General features: G+C 35.3%; 1 protein-coding gene across 3 annotated transcripts in view; it reads right to left on the reverse strand.

Moving 5' to 3' along the window:
- Positions 1-19,851, reverse strand: part of SLC30A9 (solute carrier family 30 member 9) — an 87,714-nt gene that overhangs the window by 36,411 nt on the left and 31,452 nt on the right. For all 3 annotated transcript variants that reach the window (XM_036762718.1, XM_036762720.1, XM_036762719.1), the window contains 7 exons: positions 17,816-17,908; positions 16,981-17,063; positions 15,367-15,425; positions 13,004-13,071; positions 6,291-6,393; positions 2,664-2,719; positions 91-226 (listed from right to left, as the gene is read on the reverse strand). In XM_036762718.1, the coding sequence (XP_036618613.1) occupies positions 91-226; positions 2,664-2,719; positions 6,291-6,393; positions 13,004-13,071; positions 15,367-15,425; positions 16,981-17,063; positions 17,816-17,908 (598 nt within the window). The remainder of the gene's footprint in view (positions 1-90; positions 227-2,663; positions 2,720-6,290; positions 6,394-13,003; positions 13,072-15,366; positions 15,426-16,980; positions 17,064-17,815; positions 17,909-19,851) is intronic.

Below are 19,851 nucleotides of genomic sequence, written 5' to 3' on the forward strand. Positions count from 1 at the left end.
GCAGTATTAAAAGGAAGCTCTAATGTATTTTTATGGTTTCTTAAACAAAACACTATTTTATATAACTAAAACCAAAAAGGACCACCTTACCCATAGAAGAGATTCTATAGGCTGAGGATGAAGTAATCCCATGATTCCATGGTACCAAGAAAGTCCTGCACCCATCATAAAAATACCAACACCACTAATTAATGAGGAAATATAGCGCATATTTGAGAAACCATACCTAAAACAATAGAAAAAATAAAATTTTTAATATGGAAGAAACTTCCTTTTTATACATATTTTTAAAAAATGGAAAAGAAGTACATTTGTCATAGTTTGATAGCTCATTAAAATTAAAGTGTTAAAATCACAACTAATCAGAAAAATAACACTGGAACTAGAAGTGACTACAAGTTCCTTAAAAATACGCAAAATAAAGAGAACACTATTTAATTTAGATATTTTTCTAATTCCTTTTCCATACAACCTATTTTGATTTATCCATACTACTTTAACATTATGTACCACAGCTGCTGATGAAATTAATTTAATCTTTTTTTAAAAAGCATTCAGATGTTTAATGAGCAGGATAGCATTTAAGTTTCCTTGCAATATAGTTTCTAATTGAATCCTTTAGTCTTTATGAGCAGCCAGTTTAGGATTTATATTATCTTTAATTTGATCCTGTATACTTGTTGATTCTTAAGAGTTCGACAAATTACAAGCACTATTACTATGCTTCAATGCAGGTTTTCCAGTTCCTTTTATATTTAATTTTTTCATCTAATTTTTTTTAGATCTTTGGACAATGTATGCATGAACAGCTAGAAGAAAGGAAAGGAGAATTGTGACAGATAAGAAATTTATTATTTTCAAACTTTTTTTTTTCTGGAAAACTTACTTCCAATACCCAAGTCTTAAGAAGATCTTGACTGATTAATGAAAATTTAAACAAGAACTTTAAATGAAAACTGCTCTCTGAATTGTTATTGAGAGGAAACTTTTATCCCAGCTCTAAACAGCTTCATGCAGAGTTATGAAGGCCTCTAGACCAGGGGTGGGGAACCTGCAGCCTCAAGGCCACACATGGCCCTCTAGGTCCTCAAGTCTTTGACTAAATCCAACCTTCACAGAACAAATCCCCTAAATAAAAGGATTTGTTCTGTAAGACTTGGGACCCAGTCAAAGGACCACACCTATGGACCTAGAAGGCCACATGAGGCTGCTGGTTCCCACCCCTGCTAGATACACAAAATCTGAGAACTGGAAAGGACTTTAGTGGCCAACTAAGCCAACACACACCCGAAAAAGCATTTTTCAATAATATCCTGACAAAAGGTCGTACATACTTTGCTTAACAGTTTCTAGTAAGGGGATGCCTACCATCTCCTGGCTATAGGGGTGAAGTAAATTTTTCACTACATCAAAATCTAATTCTGCTCCTTCCATCCATTGTTCTTGGTTCTTCAAAAGCTGTTAAACAGACTAAATATAACCTCTACACAATAACCTTCAAATACCTACTGATGTCTTCCTATGTCCCCTCCCCCCTCCAAAAAAAACAAATCCCTTCTCTTCTTCATACTAAACAACTGATAAAGTGTTGTGACATCAACCTATCAATTACTTAACACTGACTTAATTACATTCTGCTCCTTCTCCATCCACAACATGATAGATGGCACATACAGAGGGCAGTATCAGGAAATCCAGAGTATTAATTTGGATGGAAATTTGAAATTCTTAGTCATAAGCTGGCCAGAGCTAGGAAAAAAATAGCAGTGCTCTTCCTTTAACTACAAAAAGATATCTAAACTATAATGTATTTTTGGAATGTTATTCCCAAAATCTACTGTACATTTTTGTTTAAAAATTATGCGTTCACATCATTTAAAGTTCCTATCTTATCATACAAATGGAATTAAAATATAACATTGAATTATTAATGAGGTAGTAGCAGAACCAAAACACATGCTTAAGGGCTCTGGAAACAGAGTATACAATGTGTATTCTATATCACAAAAGCAAAATAAATGGTATGGGCAAAATTTAACAGCAGCATTTTATCATGCTGGTAGTTTTATTAGCTTTGACAGACCCCAAAATCTAAATCTATATCATAAACATGAGGTCTGATGTAAAACATGGGTTTTACTGATTTTCAAATAGGAAGATGACAAAGACCAGACAAGTAAAAAAGTTCAAATGCCTATTTCAAAAATAACCCTTGCCCTTTTAAATAATCTGATACAACAAAAATAATCAATCTAATATATGTTAAGTCATTTTTCAGTCATAGCCAACTCTTCAAGACTCCATTTGGGGTGTTCTTGGTAAAGATACTGGACTCGTTTGCCACTTCCTTCTCTGGCTCATTTTTACAGATGAGGAAACTGAGGCAAGCAGATTAAGTGACTTGCCCAGGGTCACACTGTCAGTAAATGTCTGAGACCAGATTTGAACTCAGGAAGATGAGTTATCCTGACTCCAAGCCCAGCACTCTACCATCTAGCCATCTAAAATTATTGCATTATTTTGGAAAATAAAAGTTCAAAAAATTATCCAAGGTATAAGTCTAAATAAGGGCATATTAACCACAGAAATTATATGAAATACAGCCACTCATCTCAAATCTCATTTCCCTATAAGGAAAAGAAAAATAAAGACAATGTACTCACGGATGAGCAGAGTTTGGTGTCCGTATGGACTGAGAGATGCCTAATGCTAACAAACCCTATAAAGCAAGGAAGAAAAACACTGTTTCTACACTGTTTCAAAACAATTTTTTTGCATCATTTACATAGGAAAAGTCATTAGGAAATAACAATAACTAGTATCTTTAAATATGCCTCAGTATCAGAGAAACACTTTAAGTAATCCTTCTTGAAAACTTAAAATTTCTCCTTTTAAATGCCCAAACTTTTAAAAATTTTAACTATTTTAGATGAGTTTTAAAAAGTCCTTGGATTCTCAGAAATATTCTAACTATAGCTGAACCTTTTGTCTTTGAATCCCCAATGCCTAGGTACAGTGCCTGGCATGGAGTGCGGTACCTAACATATGCTTGTTGAATGACTTGAGTCTTCATGATTTAGGGCACTGGTTTCAAATTCAACTAGAAAATGGGGACCACCAAACTGTACACAAGGATCCCTACAGGCCTTCTGTAACTTCAAAAACTCCATATTAACATTATCTATGTTGTATTGTATTTTTGTTTGTTAAATATTTCCAAATTACATTTTAGTCTAGTTTGGGCAGTGGCAACCATTCCATGTTTGACACCTGAGATTTAGAGCATCATTAGGAAGCTATTCTATAATACACATAATGCACTATTCAATAATACACAATACCTTGAGGGTTCTGGACAATTTGACGTAAATTGCTATATATTTTTTCTGTTTTTTAATACTTTCTCTATCTCCTTCCTTTGGTACACACAGGCCTTCCTGAACTTCTCTCTTCTAATCCACCATGGGCTTTGAAACCAGAGAACTATGACTGTGAAAACTGCCTATCAAGTAACAGTAAAATGGGCTTATGAGAAATTATCTTATGCATGCAGGAATTTCATTCCATCGACTTTTGTCATCTTTAGTTTTAGCTGCTCAAAGGCCTTTTCTTTCTGTCTTATTATCAGGTTCTCCTGGCTGAACTCCTAAGACAGGTGAAATGATACTGTGCTAAACATTGTTTGGTATATTAGGCATTTGAGCTCTTTGTAATTCTTCACTATTGTAAATAAACTGTAAATATTTTTCCACAAATATAACATCTTTTTCTTTCATGATTTCCTTAGGGATATTTCCAAAAGTGGAATTACTCTTGACATGCGGCTATTGTTGCATACTACAAAAAGGTAGGACCAATTCGCACTGCCATGAATGAGTATGATATACCCATCTCTTGAGACAGCTACCAACAATTAGTTTTAACATTATTTATCATTATTAATGGGTGTGAAAGGATATCTTGTATATTTTTTGGTCTATATTTCTTCATTTCTTTTTTCAATTTCTGCTTAAAACTTTTGATCATTTGTCTATTGGAGACTGAGTACTAAGACTAGATTTTGTAACTAGCTCCCTGCAAACTTTTAAATTCAAGCTTTCACCTATCATTTATCTCAAATATTCATCCCATTTTGTTGCCTTTATTTTTAGTTTAGTTTTATTGCTTCTAATTGTATAAAAGCCTTTTTTTCTGATTCTCATATTAAAAGCCCATCAACTTTTTCCCTTATTATTTTTTCTTCTATTAATTCAATAGTGAAGAATTTATATCTCCTCCATGTTCAAGTTTACTGTGCTAGGTACTATGAAATATATATTTAAATTTATTTCTCTTCATATTGCTACCCATTTTTCCCAATAGTATCTATTAAGTATGGAAATGTAATATTTTGCATATGTATATGATATTATACATGTGTATATTTGCATCTACTCTACTTCCATGACTTCAATTAATTCACTGGTCTATCTTTCCAATTTTTTTTAATATAGTACAGTATCAGACATTATTAACAGTTGTCATTTTATAACAATTGTCTGGAAGGGTGAGTCCCCTATACCTTTCTTGCTTCTACTGTCCATGCAATTCCATGTTAATTCTGCCTATCTAGTTTTTTTCTATCTAAACTACAAAAATTTTGTTTAATTCTGTAAGATCTGATTGACCTTTTTAAGTAGTAGTGTTAAATTTGTAAGTTAGCCAGAAGAGTTAATAAATTTTAATTTTCACTTTTCTAGATTTGAGCTGATCCCTCTTCACCCTTTATAAATTCCCTGAGTCTACATGTATATGGGCTAACACATCATACAACTGATCATATGTAACATTGAACTTTTCTACATTTCTTTCAGGGACCCACAAGTTATGGGGCTGCTCCCACAGTAATAGAGTAAGCTCCTCCAGGCAACCAGGGGCTGTGCTTTCTATTTCCTTTAGATTTCCCATTGTTATCTGGTAAAGCAAAGACTCAGAAATTCAACAAAGAGCTGAGGAATACTATTAACGCATGCCTTTTTAAGTTAACACAATGCCAAATTGTACAAACTAACAGAAACTTTAAACGATAAATTAAAGCCAATGAAACCAAAAGCTTATACTTTGACACAGGTATCATGTAAAAGCTTATGATTTCATAAAAATGTGATTTTAAATGGGTCCAAAACCTAACAGAAAGATGAATAAAAATCTAACTGATGTTATAATCCTTAATATATAGCTGACTTCTCATTTCTCTCCAAAAAAACTTCCTCTGGTCATTCCAAGCCACATGCCATTCATCCACCATTTAATTATATGCTACCTTATTGTATTAGTTCTTGTACTCTTATTTTGCATTGTTTTTTAACTTTTCAAGTGTTTGTCTTGTCCTTTCAATGAGAGCGTAAACTCCATGGGGGCTGCAAGCATGGGGGTCTGGGTATCTTTTCTTTTTGGGTCACTTTTCTCCTCTTTGTCAATGAACTATAATTAATAATGAACTTAATTAGGCCAGTTATGAGATTTAATTCTGAACTGAGAATGCATGGTTTTCTTTTGAAAAGCATAATCTTAAAAATTTCAGTCAGTAAAATGTTGCGGATATTTACACTACCTTCCTCACAGAATTGTTATGAGACCAACATTTTGCAAATCTCGAAATACATATACATATGCTTTAAAAAATATGAATGAAAAACTTTTCAGTTATCTGATCATTTGAAATTGTACACTTGTGAAGAAAAGTTATGTTTAATACCTAAAGATAAATGGGTACTTTAGTTTTGGGATCTGAGGTATATAAGTTTAAATGAATCCAAGTCAGGATAAATTTTAACACATATATTTTTCTTTTTCCAAAAACCATTCTTCTCTCTCTGTTCACATTATTACAAAAATAGAGATAAAGGCAGTCCAAATCACAAGGTCAACATTTTTCACAAATGTGAATTCATTAGTTATGTACACTTGTGTTTTCTAAATTTCTAAAAGACAGTCAGGCTCTGTGTCAATATTTAAAGTGGCAGAGAGATCATTACAGCACAGAGTGGCCCTTTCCACACTGCTGGGGAGCTCCTGTGGGACTTCTCTTAAAAGTACTTTAGAATACTCTGTACCATGACAGAACTATAAAATCAACCTTAGCAACTCTTAATTCACTCTCCTCCCTTTTGTCACTGGGTCAAGGTTAATGTACTTTTCAATCCACCCCACTATCCAACTCAAGAAATCACCTCCTCTGCAAATGTTTCAGCATTCAATATAAAACCTAGGAAAAGTCTGTTTTATTAACAAAGTCTGAAATCTCTCACCTGGTTGCAAGTATCAGATAATGAATGTATAGCTTCTGAGAACATACTTGCAGAACCCGTATAAATCCAAGCAAGTAATTTAAAGAAAAAGTTCAAGCCATTTCTAGAACAGAAAAGAAAACCCTAGTTGTAAATGGTGCTGGCAAAATTTTCATCAAAAAATGCAAATAACACAAACATAACTCTATGCTAATGTTTCAGAGTAAATGAAATAAGAATCCTAGCCTCCAATAATTTACTTTTCAAAAATATGTTTCCCAGATCATTTAAACACACAAATTAAGGATGTTTATTATATGAAGGCACAGAACTAAGTACATTTTGTGTGTTATAGAGTTGTATGCGTAGAGAAGATATAGCTAAATGGAAAGTGCCATGAGGTAGGAGGAAGTGGGTCTGAATGAATGCGGAATTTCATCTAGGAAAAAGTGAGGTGTCCCAGAGTCCATAGAAGGTCACAATGAAGATACATCTTAAGCACAGGAATCACTTGAACTGGAAGAAAACAGAGCTTTTGGTTAGCAGGTGGAAGTCGGGTCTGAAGCAAATCAAGGAAGGTTCTTGGGCCATGGCCTCAGAGTAACATCACAGAAAGATCAGGAAGAAGCCAATGCTTTGATGGGTCTAAGAATGAGGTCTTGTTATTTGGAAGTAACCAATGTTCTGCTGGGGCAGCTAGGTGGTGCAGCAGATAGTGTGCCAGGCCTGGAGTCAGAAGACTCATCTTCCTAAGTTCAAATTTGGCCTCAGACACTTACTAGCTCTGTGATCCTGGGCAAGTCACTTAACCCCAATTTGCTTTAGTTTCCTCATCTGTAGTATGAGTTAGAGACACAAATAGCAAACCACCCAGTACCTCTGCCAAGAAAACCCCAAATGAGGACACAGAGTCAGAGATGACTGAAAAATGACTGAACTGAGACCAATGACCTGTACAGCTCCCACACTGACATCAGAGACTGTCTTCATCCACCTACATTCATGTCTGTAGGTAGCTCCAGATCTAAGTGGCTCTGGGGTATACCTGGATTTGGAGGTGAATCAAGATAGAGCTGGGTCCCCCAACTTTATGCCCCATGGGGTCTCTGGTTGTTCTTTGCTCTGGGAAGAGCAAAGCACATTGGATTTGGAGTCAGAGGACCAGAATGTGAATCCCAACTTTGGCCCTTATTGGTTATATGCCTCTGAGCCAGTCACTTATGTCTCTAAGCTTGAATTTCCTGATCTATAAAAAGAGGTGGATAACAAGGCAATCTCTGATTTCCTTCATGCTCTTAATCCTATTGTCCCATGGTAGCCTCTTTATAAACCAACCTCCATTAAGGTTGTCCACATGCGCCCCCGTGACCTAGGCTCACAGGAGGTACAATGGAGACAGTATGGGACTTAAAGTCAAGAAGGCTTGAGATCAAATCTGTGTGACCGTGGATAAGTCACTTAACTTTTGCCTATCTCGGTTTCCTCATCTCCAAAATGGGGATAACAGTTCTATTTCACAAGATAGTTGTCAGGATCAAATGAAATAATATAAAGTACTCTAAAATCCTTAAAGAACTATATAAATGCTAAACATCATTACTATTATAATCATTAATATCATTATGGACTGGGCTTCAGGCATAGGGCTTTCTGATTTATTCCTTCTAAGAACCTCTCCTCTGGGCAAAGGTTCCATGGAGGAAGTAAATCCTCAGAACCATTTGAAGACACATTTGTGGGACGGATAAGATCCTGATGACTCTGAGGCAGAGGTAGGAAAACCGAATTAGGAGAATTTTAGTTAATTTGTCAGGAGAAAAAAATAGGAGAAGAATGGCTGGGAATGATGAGATCTAAAGTTGACTTGGTGAAAGAAATCATAGCAAAACTTTGTTATATGATAAGGTCCTTCAAAAAGTTCTATTCTGATGCCTCAACAACATGGCAGGGAGATTAACCTAGGTTTCAAAAGCTAAGTCAAGCAGAAAACTATCTCAAGAATGTCTCTTATGCTTTGAATAGGGTACCTGTAACAGAATAAGCATGCTTTCTGAGGACAAGCCTACTACACAGAGATTATCACCAGTAAGCAATCACTTTGGCCACAGCAACTCACAGAACAAAAGAAAATGAAAACTGCCCCTAACCCAGAGCAGCCTCCTCTGCTTCTGCAGTGACTACGGAAAAGTGGCAGAAAAGGGAACAGAAGGTGCTAAGCAAAAATCAGGCAGTACATTCTAAGACTTTCTATTAACTGTAACTTAGCAGATTGTATGTTTTTAATTGTGAGATCTTTTATGAGCAGGCAGTTTTTGGATGAAGGAATTAAAGTTAACTAGTCATATGAAAAAATGCTCTAAATCACTATTGATTAGAGAAATGCAAATTAAAACAACTCTGAGGTACACCATCATACCTATTAGATTGGCTGATATGACAAAAGAGGAAAATGATAAATGTTAGAGATGTGTGAAAACTGGAACACTGATGCATTGTTGGTGGAACTGTGAACTGATTCAGCCATTCTGGTGAACAATTTGGAACTATGCCCAAAGGGCTATAAAACTGTGAGCACCCTTTGATTCAGCAATACCACTACTAGGTCTGTATCCCAAAGAGATCATAAGAAAGGGGAAAGGACACACATTTACAAAAATATTTAAAGCAGCTCTTTTTGTGGTGGCAAAGAAATGGAAATCTAGGGGATGCCCATCAACTGGGGAATGGCTGAACAAGTTGTGGCTATATGAATGTCATGGAATACTATAGTGCTATAAGAAATGGTGAGCAGGCAGACTTCGGAAAAACCTGGAAAGACCTGCGTGAACTGATGCTAAATGAAGTGAACAGAACCAGGAGAACACTGTACACAGTAACTGCAACACCATGTGATGACCGACTTTATTAGACTTAGCTCTTCTGAGCAATGCAATGATCTAAGACAATTCCAAAAGACTAATGATGGAAAATGCTATCCATATCCAGAGAAAGAACACTATGGAGTCTGAATGCAGATTGACGCATAGTAAAAAATTTTTAAAAAGCCAAAATAAAAAAATTTTAATTTTTTTTTTTAAAGTGAGATCTTTGTCCAATGACAAACAGGTCGGCATCCTAGTAGCAGAAATAAACCTGATAATCCATGGTATTCTCCCTATAAACAAAACCAGAATTAAGATTCACTGGTTCAGGGGGCAGAGCCAAAATGGCAGCTGGAAAGCAGGGACTTGCTTAAGCTCTCCCCCAAGTCCCTCCACACACCTGTAAAAATGGCTCTGAACAAATTCTAGAGCTGCAGAACCCACAAAATAACAGAGGGAAGCAGGGCTCCAGCCCAGGACAGCCTGGATGGTTGCTGGGAAGGGTCTACTGCACGGAGCTGGGGGCGGAGCAGAGCACAGCCCAGCGTGGGCTGCTCCAGGACCAACCAGACCAGGAGCTAGGCAGAAGAGGCCATAGCGCTCTGAATCAGTGAGCTGTGGCAATTACCAGACTTCTCAACCCACAAACATCAAAGACAACAGAGCAGGTTGGTGGGAAAAACTGCAGTATTGGAGTGAAAAGAGTGTGTGGTCCACCCCAGCCCCAGGGGCGGAAGTGGTGCAGCTCTGGGGCTGCTTCCGGAGCTCCAGCTACAGTTGCTTCCAGCCCTAGGCCCAGCCAGTGGGAAAAATTAAGCTGGAGATCAGAGCGGGAGTGCAGAGCCTGCTTGGATCTGGGTCACAGTCCAGGTTGGCAGTTCTTGGGGGAGGAGGAGCACTGGTGTGGCAGAGCTTGTTGTATAGAAGTAGCTCTGAAAACAGCAGCGCAACCCCTAAAACGTGGGACAAAGTACTCTCTACTCTACAAGCAGTCATACCTTTAATATACGTCTAAAGGCAACAAAAAACATCAATTCATGACACATTTGGTCATCTCATATGTTCTAGTACCCATTACAAATATTTGCAGCTATAAGACAATTCCGAAGGACTTATGAAATGAAAATGAAAAATACCATCCATCTCCAGAGAAAGAAAACTGAGTCTGAATGCAGATTGAAACATATTTTTTAAACTTTATTTTTCTTGGTTAATTTTTTTTTGGTCTGTGTTTTCTTTCGCAACACAACTAATATGGAAATGTTTTGCATGACTGCACGTGTATAACCCATATCAAACTGCTTGCCTTCTCAATGAGGGGGGAGGGGAAAAAGAGAGGAAGTGAATTTGGAACTCAAAAAAAATTTTTTTAATGTTAAAAACTGTATTACATGTAATTGAGGAAAATAAAATGCTAAAATATAAAAAAAGAAAAAATAATGGATTACACTGACTCCAGAAAAACTAACAATCTAAATGTAAGGAAATATGTAACAATCTAAATATAAGCAAAAGGGTCTATATATCTTGCTTCCAATAACTTATTAGCAACAAGTGATATGAAAGAGATTGATATCATGTGTGACAAGTAGGATGGATTGCTTAATGAGATAACGGATAACTTCACTGGACCCCCCAATATATAAATGGAACAAAAGTAAGATGTTTAATACACTGGATTCCTCCTTTGTGGAGTATGTATGGGATAATATGAGTAAGAATCACAAAGGCTGAGATATTGTGGAAGAAGTATAATCTACTTCACAAGAGTGAGTATCCATACCAATAAAATCACAAATCTTTCTCTGTGAAGTAAAGTAAAATATAGTCAAAGTATTCCCATGCATGGGGAAAATAAATAAATATTTGTGAAAATACTACCATGAAAATAATTAAGGCCTATACACCAATATCTGTGGCAGAAGATGAAACGGTAGAGAAAGTCTATGAAGAACTACAAAAGTAAATCAACATTTACTTTGATATTCAGTGACTTTAACACAAAGGTGGTAAGAGGCAAAGATAGGGATAAATATTTTACAAACTATGTATTAAGAATAAGGAACAAGTTAAACCAAAAAGTTGTACCAATCTTGGCAAAAACACTTGATTTACTTGTCAAGTGGATAAACATGGAAGCCAAAAGTAACACTGGCTTCAAATAAAAACTCTTTTTTAAAAATCTTACAGAGCAGGATGGTGGAAGATTATGAGCTATACTGTTATATTAAACTAAGAGAAGTAGTGGAGGTTAAAAGCTTATCAAGAGAACCTACTAAGCAGTTATCCTGAGGACATCTAGGGCTAAAAGTGGAACAAAGTGCCCTGACATTCTAGAGCTAGAGGGTAAAATAGAAATTGAAAGAATCCACCGACTGCCTCCTGAAAAAGATCCCAAAAAGAAAACTCCTAGGAATATTGTCACCAAATTCCAGAGTTTCCAGGTCAAGGAGAAAATAACTGCAAGCAGTCAGAAAGAAACAATTTGAATATTATGGAAATACAAACAGAATAACACAAGATCTAGCAGCTTCTACATTAAAGGATTGAAGGGCTTGGAATATGATATTCCAGAGGCCAATAGAGCTAGGATTAAAATCAAGAATCACCTACCCAGCAAAACTGAGTATAATGCTCCAAGGCAAAATAAGGACTTTCAATAAAATAGAGGACTTTCAAGCTTTCTCAATGAAAAGACCAAAGCTGAATAGAAAATTTGACTTTCAAATACAAGAATCAAGAGAAGCATGAAAAGGTAAACAAGAAGGTATTCATAAGGGACTTACTGAAATTGAACTGTTATGTTTACATTCCTACATGGAAAGATGATGTGTGTAATTCATGAGACCTTTCTCAGTATTAGGGGAGTTGAAGAGAATATAGACAGAGGGCCCAGGATGAGCTTAATATGAAGGGATTATATCTAAAAAAATGAAATAAATTTAAGGGGTGAGAGAGGAATATATTGAGAGGAGAAAGGGAGAGACAGAATGGGGTAAATTATCTCACATAAATTGGCAAGAAAAAGCAGTTCTGTTGGAAGGGAAGAGGGGGCAGGGGAGGGGGAATGAGTGAATCTTACTCTCATCAGATTCAACTTGAGGAGGGAATAACATATACTAAAAACTAATAACTAATAATACTCAATTGGGTATCTTACTCCACAGGAAAGTAAAGGGAAGGGGATTAAAAAAAAAGAGAGGGATGATAGAAGAGAGGTCAGAGATGGGGAGGAGGTAATCAAAAGCAAACGCTTTTGAAAAGGGACAGAGTCAAGGGAGAAAACTGAATAAAGGGGGACAGGATAGGATGGAAGGAAATAAAGTTAGTATTTCACAACATGAGCACTGTGGAGGTGTTTTACATAATGATACATGAGTGATGTATGTTGAATTGCTTGCCTTCCTAGGGAGGGTGGGTGGGAAGGGAAGAAGGGAGAGAATTTGGAACTCAAAGTTTTAAAAGCAGACACTTAAAAAAAAAAAGTTGTTTTTTGCATACAGCTGGGAAACAAGATATATAGTGGATGGGGTATAGAAATCTATCCTGCCCTACAAGAAAGGGGAAAAGGGATGTGGGGGGGGTGGGGTGAAAGAAGGGAGGGCTAACTGGGGAACAAGGCAATCAGAATATATGCCATCTTGGAATGGGTGGGAGGGTAGAAACGGGGAGAAAATTTGTAACTCAAAATCTTGTGGAAATCAACGTTGAAAACTAAAATACTAAATAAAAATGATAAAATTAAAAAAATATATGTGAAAATATAACTATTTTTCTAATTACCAAGTGGTAAACCATATGTTCAGGTCTAGGACGTACAGTTTCAAAATAATACATAGTTTAGCTTTAAAAGGTTTACTTTTTCAAACTTACATACAAATAGCAACCATCACTACTTTTCCTGGTCCTTTAAGAAACACCGATATTTTTTTAGGCCGGGGCTGGAAAAGAAAGCAATTAGACAAATTGTAAACATAAATGGTCACAGCTTTAACATTCCAGAAAACATCTTCATTTAATTCATAATGATGAAGCCAAAATAGTCTAATCTGACATATATTTACTTGCATAATCTTCTTTACCTCACTTTCTCTAATATCTTCATCTTAAAATTATGGAGGTGAAACTAAGCAAATGAATCCTGGTCCATGGATAGCTTGAAAACCTTTATTAAACTCATACTAAACAAGATTTACCTTTCAAAAAGAATGATTCAACAAAAGCTACAGAGAACTAATAAAGTTAATGAAATCTAGATGCTTTAAAACATCTTTCCTTTACTCAACAGCTTTTCAAGTTCCTTAAAAATGTTGCATTCATAAGAAAAGACTGCTCTAAGAGTTTTTTCACACATGTTGATGAAAACACCAAAAGAAGGCAATCAAATGATGAAAATATACTTAAGATTTCCTTTACATTTAAGTTTCTGGTTTAGCATTTATATACCGTTGGCCCATCGGGTGAAGGATAATTCAATGTTACAACTTCATTTAATCCTCTGGGTCTTTTGAAAGACTGAAAATGCACTGGGAGGTTTGACCTCCTTGCACCACTCTCCTCGCACGTCATGAGAAGGTAAAAGGTACCCAAGGATGAGGGCAGCTAGGTGTCATAGTAGATAGAGCATCAGGCCTGGAGTCAAAAAGACCTGAGTTCATATCTGACCTCAGATATTTACCAGTTGTGTAACCCTGGGCAAGTCACTTAACCCTGTTTGCCTCTGTTTCCTCATCTGTAAAAATGAGCTGGAGAAGGAAATTGCAAATTATTCCAATGTCTCTGCCAAGAAAACCCCAAATGGGGTCATAGAGAGTCAGATACAACTGGAACAACTCAACCATAACCCAAGATTAAGAAAGTGCAAACAGAATTCTAAAAGGGACTTCAAGCACAGTCCCTACCAACTAGCCAGTGGCAAGAAGCTAGCTACCTTTTAAGATAGCTGCTCTGTAAACATATGTAATGATACTATCAATGATTTCATACCTTATAAAGCAATTCCCCTATAATTTAAAAAGCATTCATTTTATAGTTTGTAGATTACTAAAGCCCTTAAAAATTCTCTTCTATCTCCATAATGATACTTGTGCTTTAGGCTGTTTTTCTATATCTGTTATCTTAAACTTGTCTGTAAGGTCAAATTATCTATTGCGGGTCCTATTTCTTTAGTAACTACAACCTTAAAATGGAAGTTAGATTTCAGTCTGATCAGCCTGCCCATTCCTCAAGAGCAGGTGGAATGGAAACAATGGAGAGGCCTTGGAAAAAGACACACAGCACTTCTCCCTTCCAGCAAACCCTAGTTCATCGCCAAGGTTCCTGCTGCCATCCCAGCTCACTCTTGACTATCCTTCTCAGAGGCCACAAAAGATTCCAGGGAGAGGGTTATGTAGTAATGGACAGGCAACATCAACTCATCTCTGTATTGCTTCAAGGATAACAAAGGCCTTTTCTTCACAACAACTTTATAAAGTAGGCAATATTAACCTGTACATTTTACATATAAAGAAACTGAGGCTCAAAGCAACAAATTCAGTCCCACAGCCAATTGGTGTCAGTGTCAAGACTCCAATCCAGTGATTTTTCCAATATGTAAAACCAATGCCTCTCTGCTCCAAGAAGTATCCACATCTCAGAGATTCTTAATACACCACCCCACCCAATATATGGAATGCCAAACTGACAAAAGTGATAAAATAGGGTGTGAGCTCAGGATCACAGACTAAATTACCACCAAAAAACTTATAAAAAAGGGTTCTATACAACAAAGTGACTTCTATTTTATTCATAGAGCTTAAATCAATATAATTACAACAATTTCTTTGGGAAAACAATAATACATAAAAGCTTTTTTATCACTTAGAGACTTGGTGGTAGAGTGAATATACTAAAAGTTAGAAAAAGAGAACTGAGTTAAAAATATTTGGAGCTCTCCTGTTTTAAAATTCAGCAAAATATCCTTTTCCCCTCATATTTTCCATGGGGGAGAGGGGGAGTGCAGTAACAACCTCCAAAGCATCCATTAAAAAAAAACAGAAGAGCTGTGTGTACTGGATCCTCTACCTGAACTAGATTCATAGCATTTCTGATTACTTACTAATTTACTACAGGGAAATGTGGTCTTACTTCTGTTTCAGCTCCAACACAATGGAATTTCATTATTTGGAGGCAAATTAAATTAATGATGAGATTTTTCTATATAAAACAAATTTATATCACGATGAAGAACTCTTTACCTTTGTGTGTCCCAGGAAGTCTTTATATTCTTGTAATATCTTTTGATTCCTAAACAACCCTATGAAAAAAAATTATAAAATATTTTTTCCTCTCAAATTCTCACCACATGTATTTTAGACTAGTAGTTATTTTTAATTTAAGACATTCCTCCAATCGCTAATTAGTACTTAATTATACATTATAATAAGGATGAATTCTCTCATTCACCTAATAAGTATTGAATACTTTATAAATATATAGTCACACACAAACATATGTGTTACACACACAAACACACACACACACACACACACACCCCATTAGGCACTGGAGGGGAATAATCTTTTGCCTCTGAAGAGCTTGGAGTCTAGCAGGGAGGATGGGTTATCTCTACCTGAAATTCTACCCATCCCACAAGACCCAGATAGAATGCCATCTCCTTCATGAAGTCTCCCTTGATACCCCCAACAGAAGTGCCTCTCTCTCAACTCAGATTTCTCATGGTATTTTGTTAGTAACTGAGTATTGTTTGCATGCCTCGTATGTATCCACTTATAAGGTTGTTATTTATATAATGGTTGTGCACATCTCACCTCCCCTATACTGTACCATAAACTTCTCAGGAGCAAAGACTGGGCCTTATTCTTCTCTGCTTATAATAGGCACATAATAAACGGTGGCTGAATTTTCTAACAATAGTATGCAACTAATATTACAAATCAAAATATAAATGCAATAAGAAATACAAAAGTATCAAGAGATACACACTGATAGCATGCTTTCATAGTGAACTATAATTTTAACTTTTTAACAACACAGGATTATTTCAATGTTCTAAAGACTTTATATAAGAACTACAATTTTAACATTCCTTAAGAGTTTAGTGATTTCTCTGTTGTATAATTACAAAGCATATTACACTGTTCTTTTGGCTTCTTTACCAGCCAAGTCTCCAACAAGAAGAAAAGAGGAAATATCTAAAATACCTAGTTCATTGATTTTTCATTGTCTTCACAAATACAAGAAAAAAATAGGCAATTTAAAAAGTTAATTATGAAATATAAAAGTAATCTTTTATAATGAGTATAAGACAAATCATAAATTGCACTGCTCATTTTGGAGAATCAACTAAAACTGAAGACAGTCACCTCTAGTTATAAAGACTACACAGAATATTATGCATATGCAATTGGATAAGAATTAACTACAGCATACTAACTTTGTCTTGAGAATAATACTTCCTAAATGGTTACTGAAAGATCTAGGGAAAAATTTTTGCTGCAATGTTGTTCTTGGGAATTAATTGTATTTTTAGTTCCATAAGTGACAGTCTTCTTCTAAGAAAGTGACTGCTACATTTATTCTACCATTACTACTAAGACAGAGCATATATTTGCTTTGTACAAATTATTGAAACCAAATATTTTGGTTTCTTCGCTTATAAAAAGTTAAGATCATATTTATGTGAAAATGAGTGATTCTAAAACTGAATCACTATCAACTAATCAAAAGGTAACAATATATAAGTTCTCTACAACAAGCATACAATGCTTTTCTACAAAAGACACATAAAACATGGTTGCTTTCCATAAGACATTTTAATATTAATTCAGCTTCCGAATGAATATACTTACTCTCTCTATATTCTCTCTCTGCTTCCTTACGCAGCTTTCTCTCTCTAGCAAGAGCCTCAGGGCTTCCCCAAACCTCCAAAGCCCTGAACGCATAAACACAAACATCAATGGTCACCAAGTTGTAACATTTCTACTATACACATAATAAAATTTAAAGAATCTATTTGAAAATCTAATAATACATTAATGTCCTTTCAGAAAAATAAAGTATACAAGGAATCTTCCTAAACTAAATCTATGGTACAAAAATTCAATTCTGAATCCTAAAAGCTTTTTCTAAGAAATGTCATACTATTATTTTAAATGGGAACACTAGGATATCAAAATTCATCTGCAAAGACTAGAAAGATATTTCTATAACCAAAATAAAGGTCTCTTTGTTATGAATCTATATTTTTTCATTTACAGTTTGTCTCACTGATTTTTCTCAATAATGTCTTTAATACTTTAAAAGAGCTACGATCTCATTGGAGCATGAATTCTCTCCACTAGCGTACATTACAATACCTTAAAGTCTTAATAGGCAGCATTAATAAACCGCTATGACTTAAAAACGTTGTCACCTAATGGACCAAGTTCTGATAAAGAGCCCTCCAAAAGAAACTAAGGTGATCCCTGGATGACAGTCTGTAGCCAGGCAGGTACTTATGGCCTTTTCCAACTTAAGAAGATGAATTGGAGTTTGTGCTCTTCTAAATTAGCCTTCAAGAACCCAGGATCAGCATCATGCCACAATGAGACATTGAAGACTTTAGCAGAGGGTCAACTGCAAGGCATAACCCAAATTAAGCATCAGTTGGTGTTTCTTTGTTTTTGAAGAGAAATATGCTCTTACTTCGCCTCTACATCTGATCTCAAGTAGACAGTAAAGGATTCAGTATCTTCATGGGGACTTCTTTGTCTGATTTTCCGCAGCTGGTCTAGATCACTGTTGGGAAGAAACAGGCTGGATTTATTCTAAGAAGGTTGTATAATTAACAAATATGAAAGGTATTTATTTAGAGTACAGAAAATCAATTACACTGATCACAGATATGCCTATCTTTGGAGGAGAAATATAAAGGCGATATTTTCATCTGAAAAGCATAAGTAAGGAGGACTCTAACCAAAACTAATTATTTAAATATAGTTTATGGCTAGTGAAAACACAATGAAATACGAATTTCAAGCTGACTTGTACCGCCTCAAATCCTATACCAAGACATTTATTTTGACTATGGTCACAGCCATGAAAAAAGACATGAAAATGTACCTGAATGAAAAAATTTGAGAAGCAGAAAGAGAATGAATATTGAAGTATCATCTCTCTACTAAGAACTCAATTAAGATTTACAATCATCTTGATTGGCTCTGCAGACTAATATTCCAATGTTTCATACATTCATAGATGTAAAAATTGTCAAAAAAAAAAAAAACTTCCTCCCTGCCAGTCTATTTCTTGTTTATTGTAAATAATGAAAGGTTTTAAGCCTTTGTACAAAATTACCACTAAAAGTGACTAATCACTAAAATACCTCTTCCCACTAATTTTCAGGACATTTTTAACGGTGAAGAATAAAAAGTCAAGTTACTGTGGTTATTTCACAAAGGTCTCTATTTCAATGACCATGGGTAATTACTGTATTTTAAGCAAGTAAACAAGGATTCTCTATAACAGCAACAGATTCTTAGTGCAAAGAGGTTTGGACCAGATGTCAAAAATAAGGACTCCTCTGATTTTGTCACTAATCCACTACGTGACCAAAGGCAAATTATTTACATTATCAGACCAAATGCAGGTCATGCTTCCTTAAAGTTGTACAAACCTCGTGCGAGATTAATACTCAGTGTTAGTTTCTAAGATATAACTTTTTATTTCCTTTCAAAGAGATCTCATTTTAGGGATATATATTATATTCAGGAGGCATTCTATGTTTGGACCAATGATTTATGCTTATTCATCTTTGCAAAAGGGGAACAATATCTGTTCTAACCAACTTTCAGGATTTGAGGGAAAATGACACAAGAGAAAACATAAATAACACTTTTTAAAGAGCATAAAATGTTACATAAATGAAGGATATTCATAATTTTATTAACTAATGAGCAGTAATTATCCCAGTATCTAAGCTATTCCTCGTAAGTATTTAAGGAAGTACATTAACTTATTTAGGAAATAAGGACTTCTCTTAAGGTTATAGATACTAAGGTTATATGATAGTCTCAGCCAGTGGTCTGGAAAACAAGAGCATTAAGAGTATGATTACGTAAGTATTTGTATGTATATAGTTGTTTGCATGTTGTCTCTCTCATTAGAGACAGGTGGCACAGTGAATACAGCACTTAACCTAGAGTTAGGAAGCCCTGGTTCAAATCCAGCCTCTGACACTAGCTATGTGACTCGGTGAGTCACTTAAAGCTCTTACAATCTCAGTTTTCTCATCTGAAAAATGGGAATAATGAAACCTACCTCTCAGGGTTGTTGTAAAAATAAAATGAGGTATTTGTAAACTGCTTTGCAAATCTTGAAAGGTTCTGTAGAAATGTTAACTATGATTATTGTTATTTCGAAAATTACCTGAACCTCGCTCAAATTCAGCAACACTTAAGGGTCATTCAAATACAATTGAAAAATCTTGCAGCCTTTAGGAGAGGTTTATTAATGATAATACATGTGAAACTATTTGCATTTCTATTAGACTTCTACTGAAATAGTCAACCTGTTAGAATTTAGTTTTCATTAATGAAAAAAAATATAGTATTAATTATTTCTAAAATGGAAGAGTTTCGACTTAACAGAAAAATCAACAAATCCAATAGCTTTGAATGTTATTAAATATTTATTCACATTAGGGGAGGACCAACTGAACAGTTTACACATTGGCCAAAATA

Source organism: Trichosurus vulpecula, chromosome 6, assembly GCF_011100635.1.
Source record: "Trichosurus vulpecula isolate mTriVul1 chromosome 6, mTriVul1.pri, whole genome shotgun sequence".
In the NCBI taxonomy this organism is placed as follows: Eukaryota; Metazoa; Chordata; class Mammalia; order Diprotodontia; family Phalangeridae; genus Trichosurus; species Trichosurus vulpecula.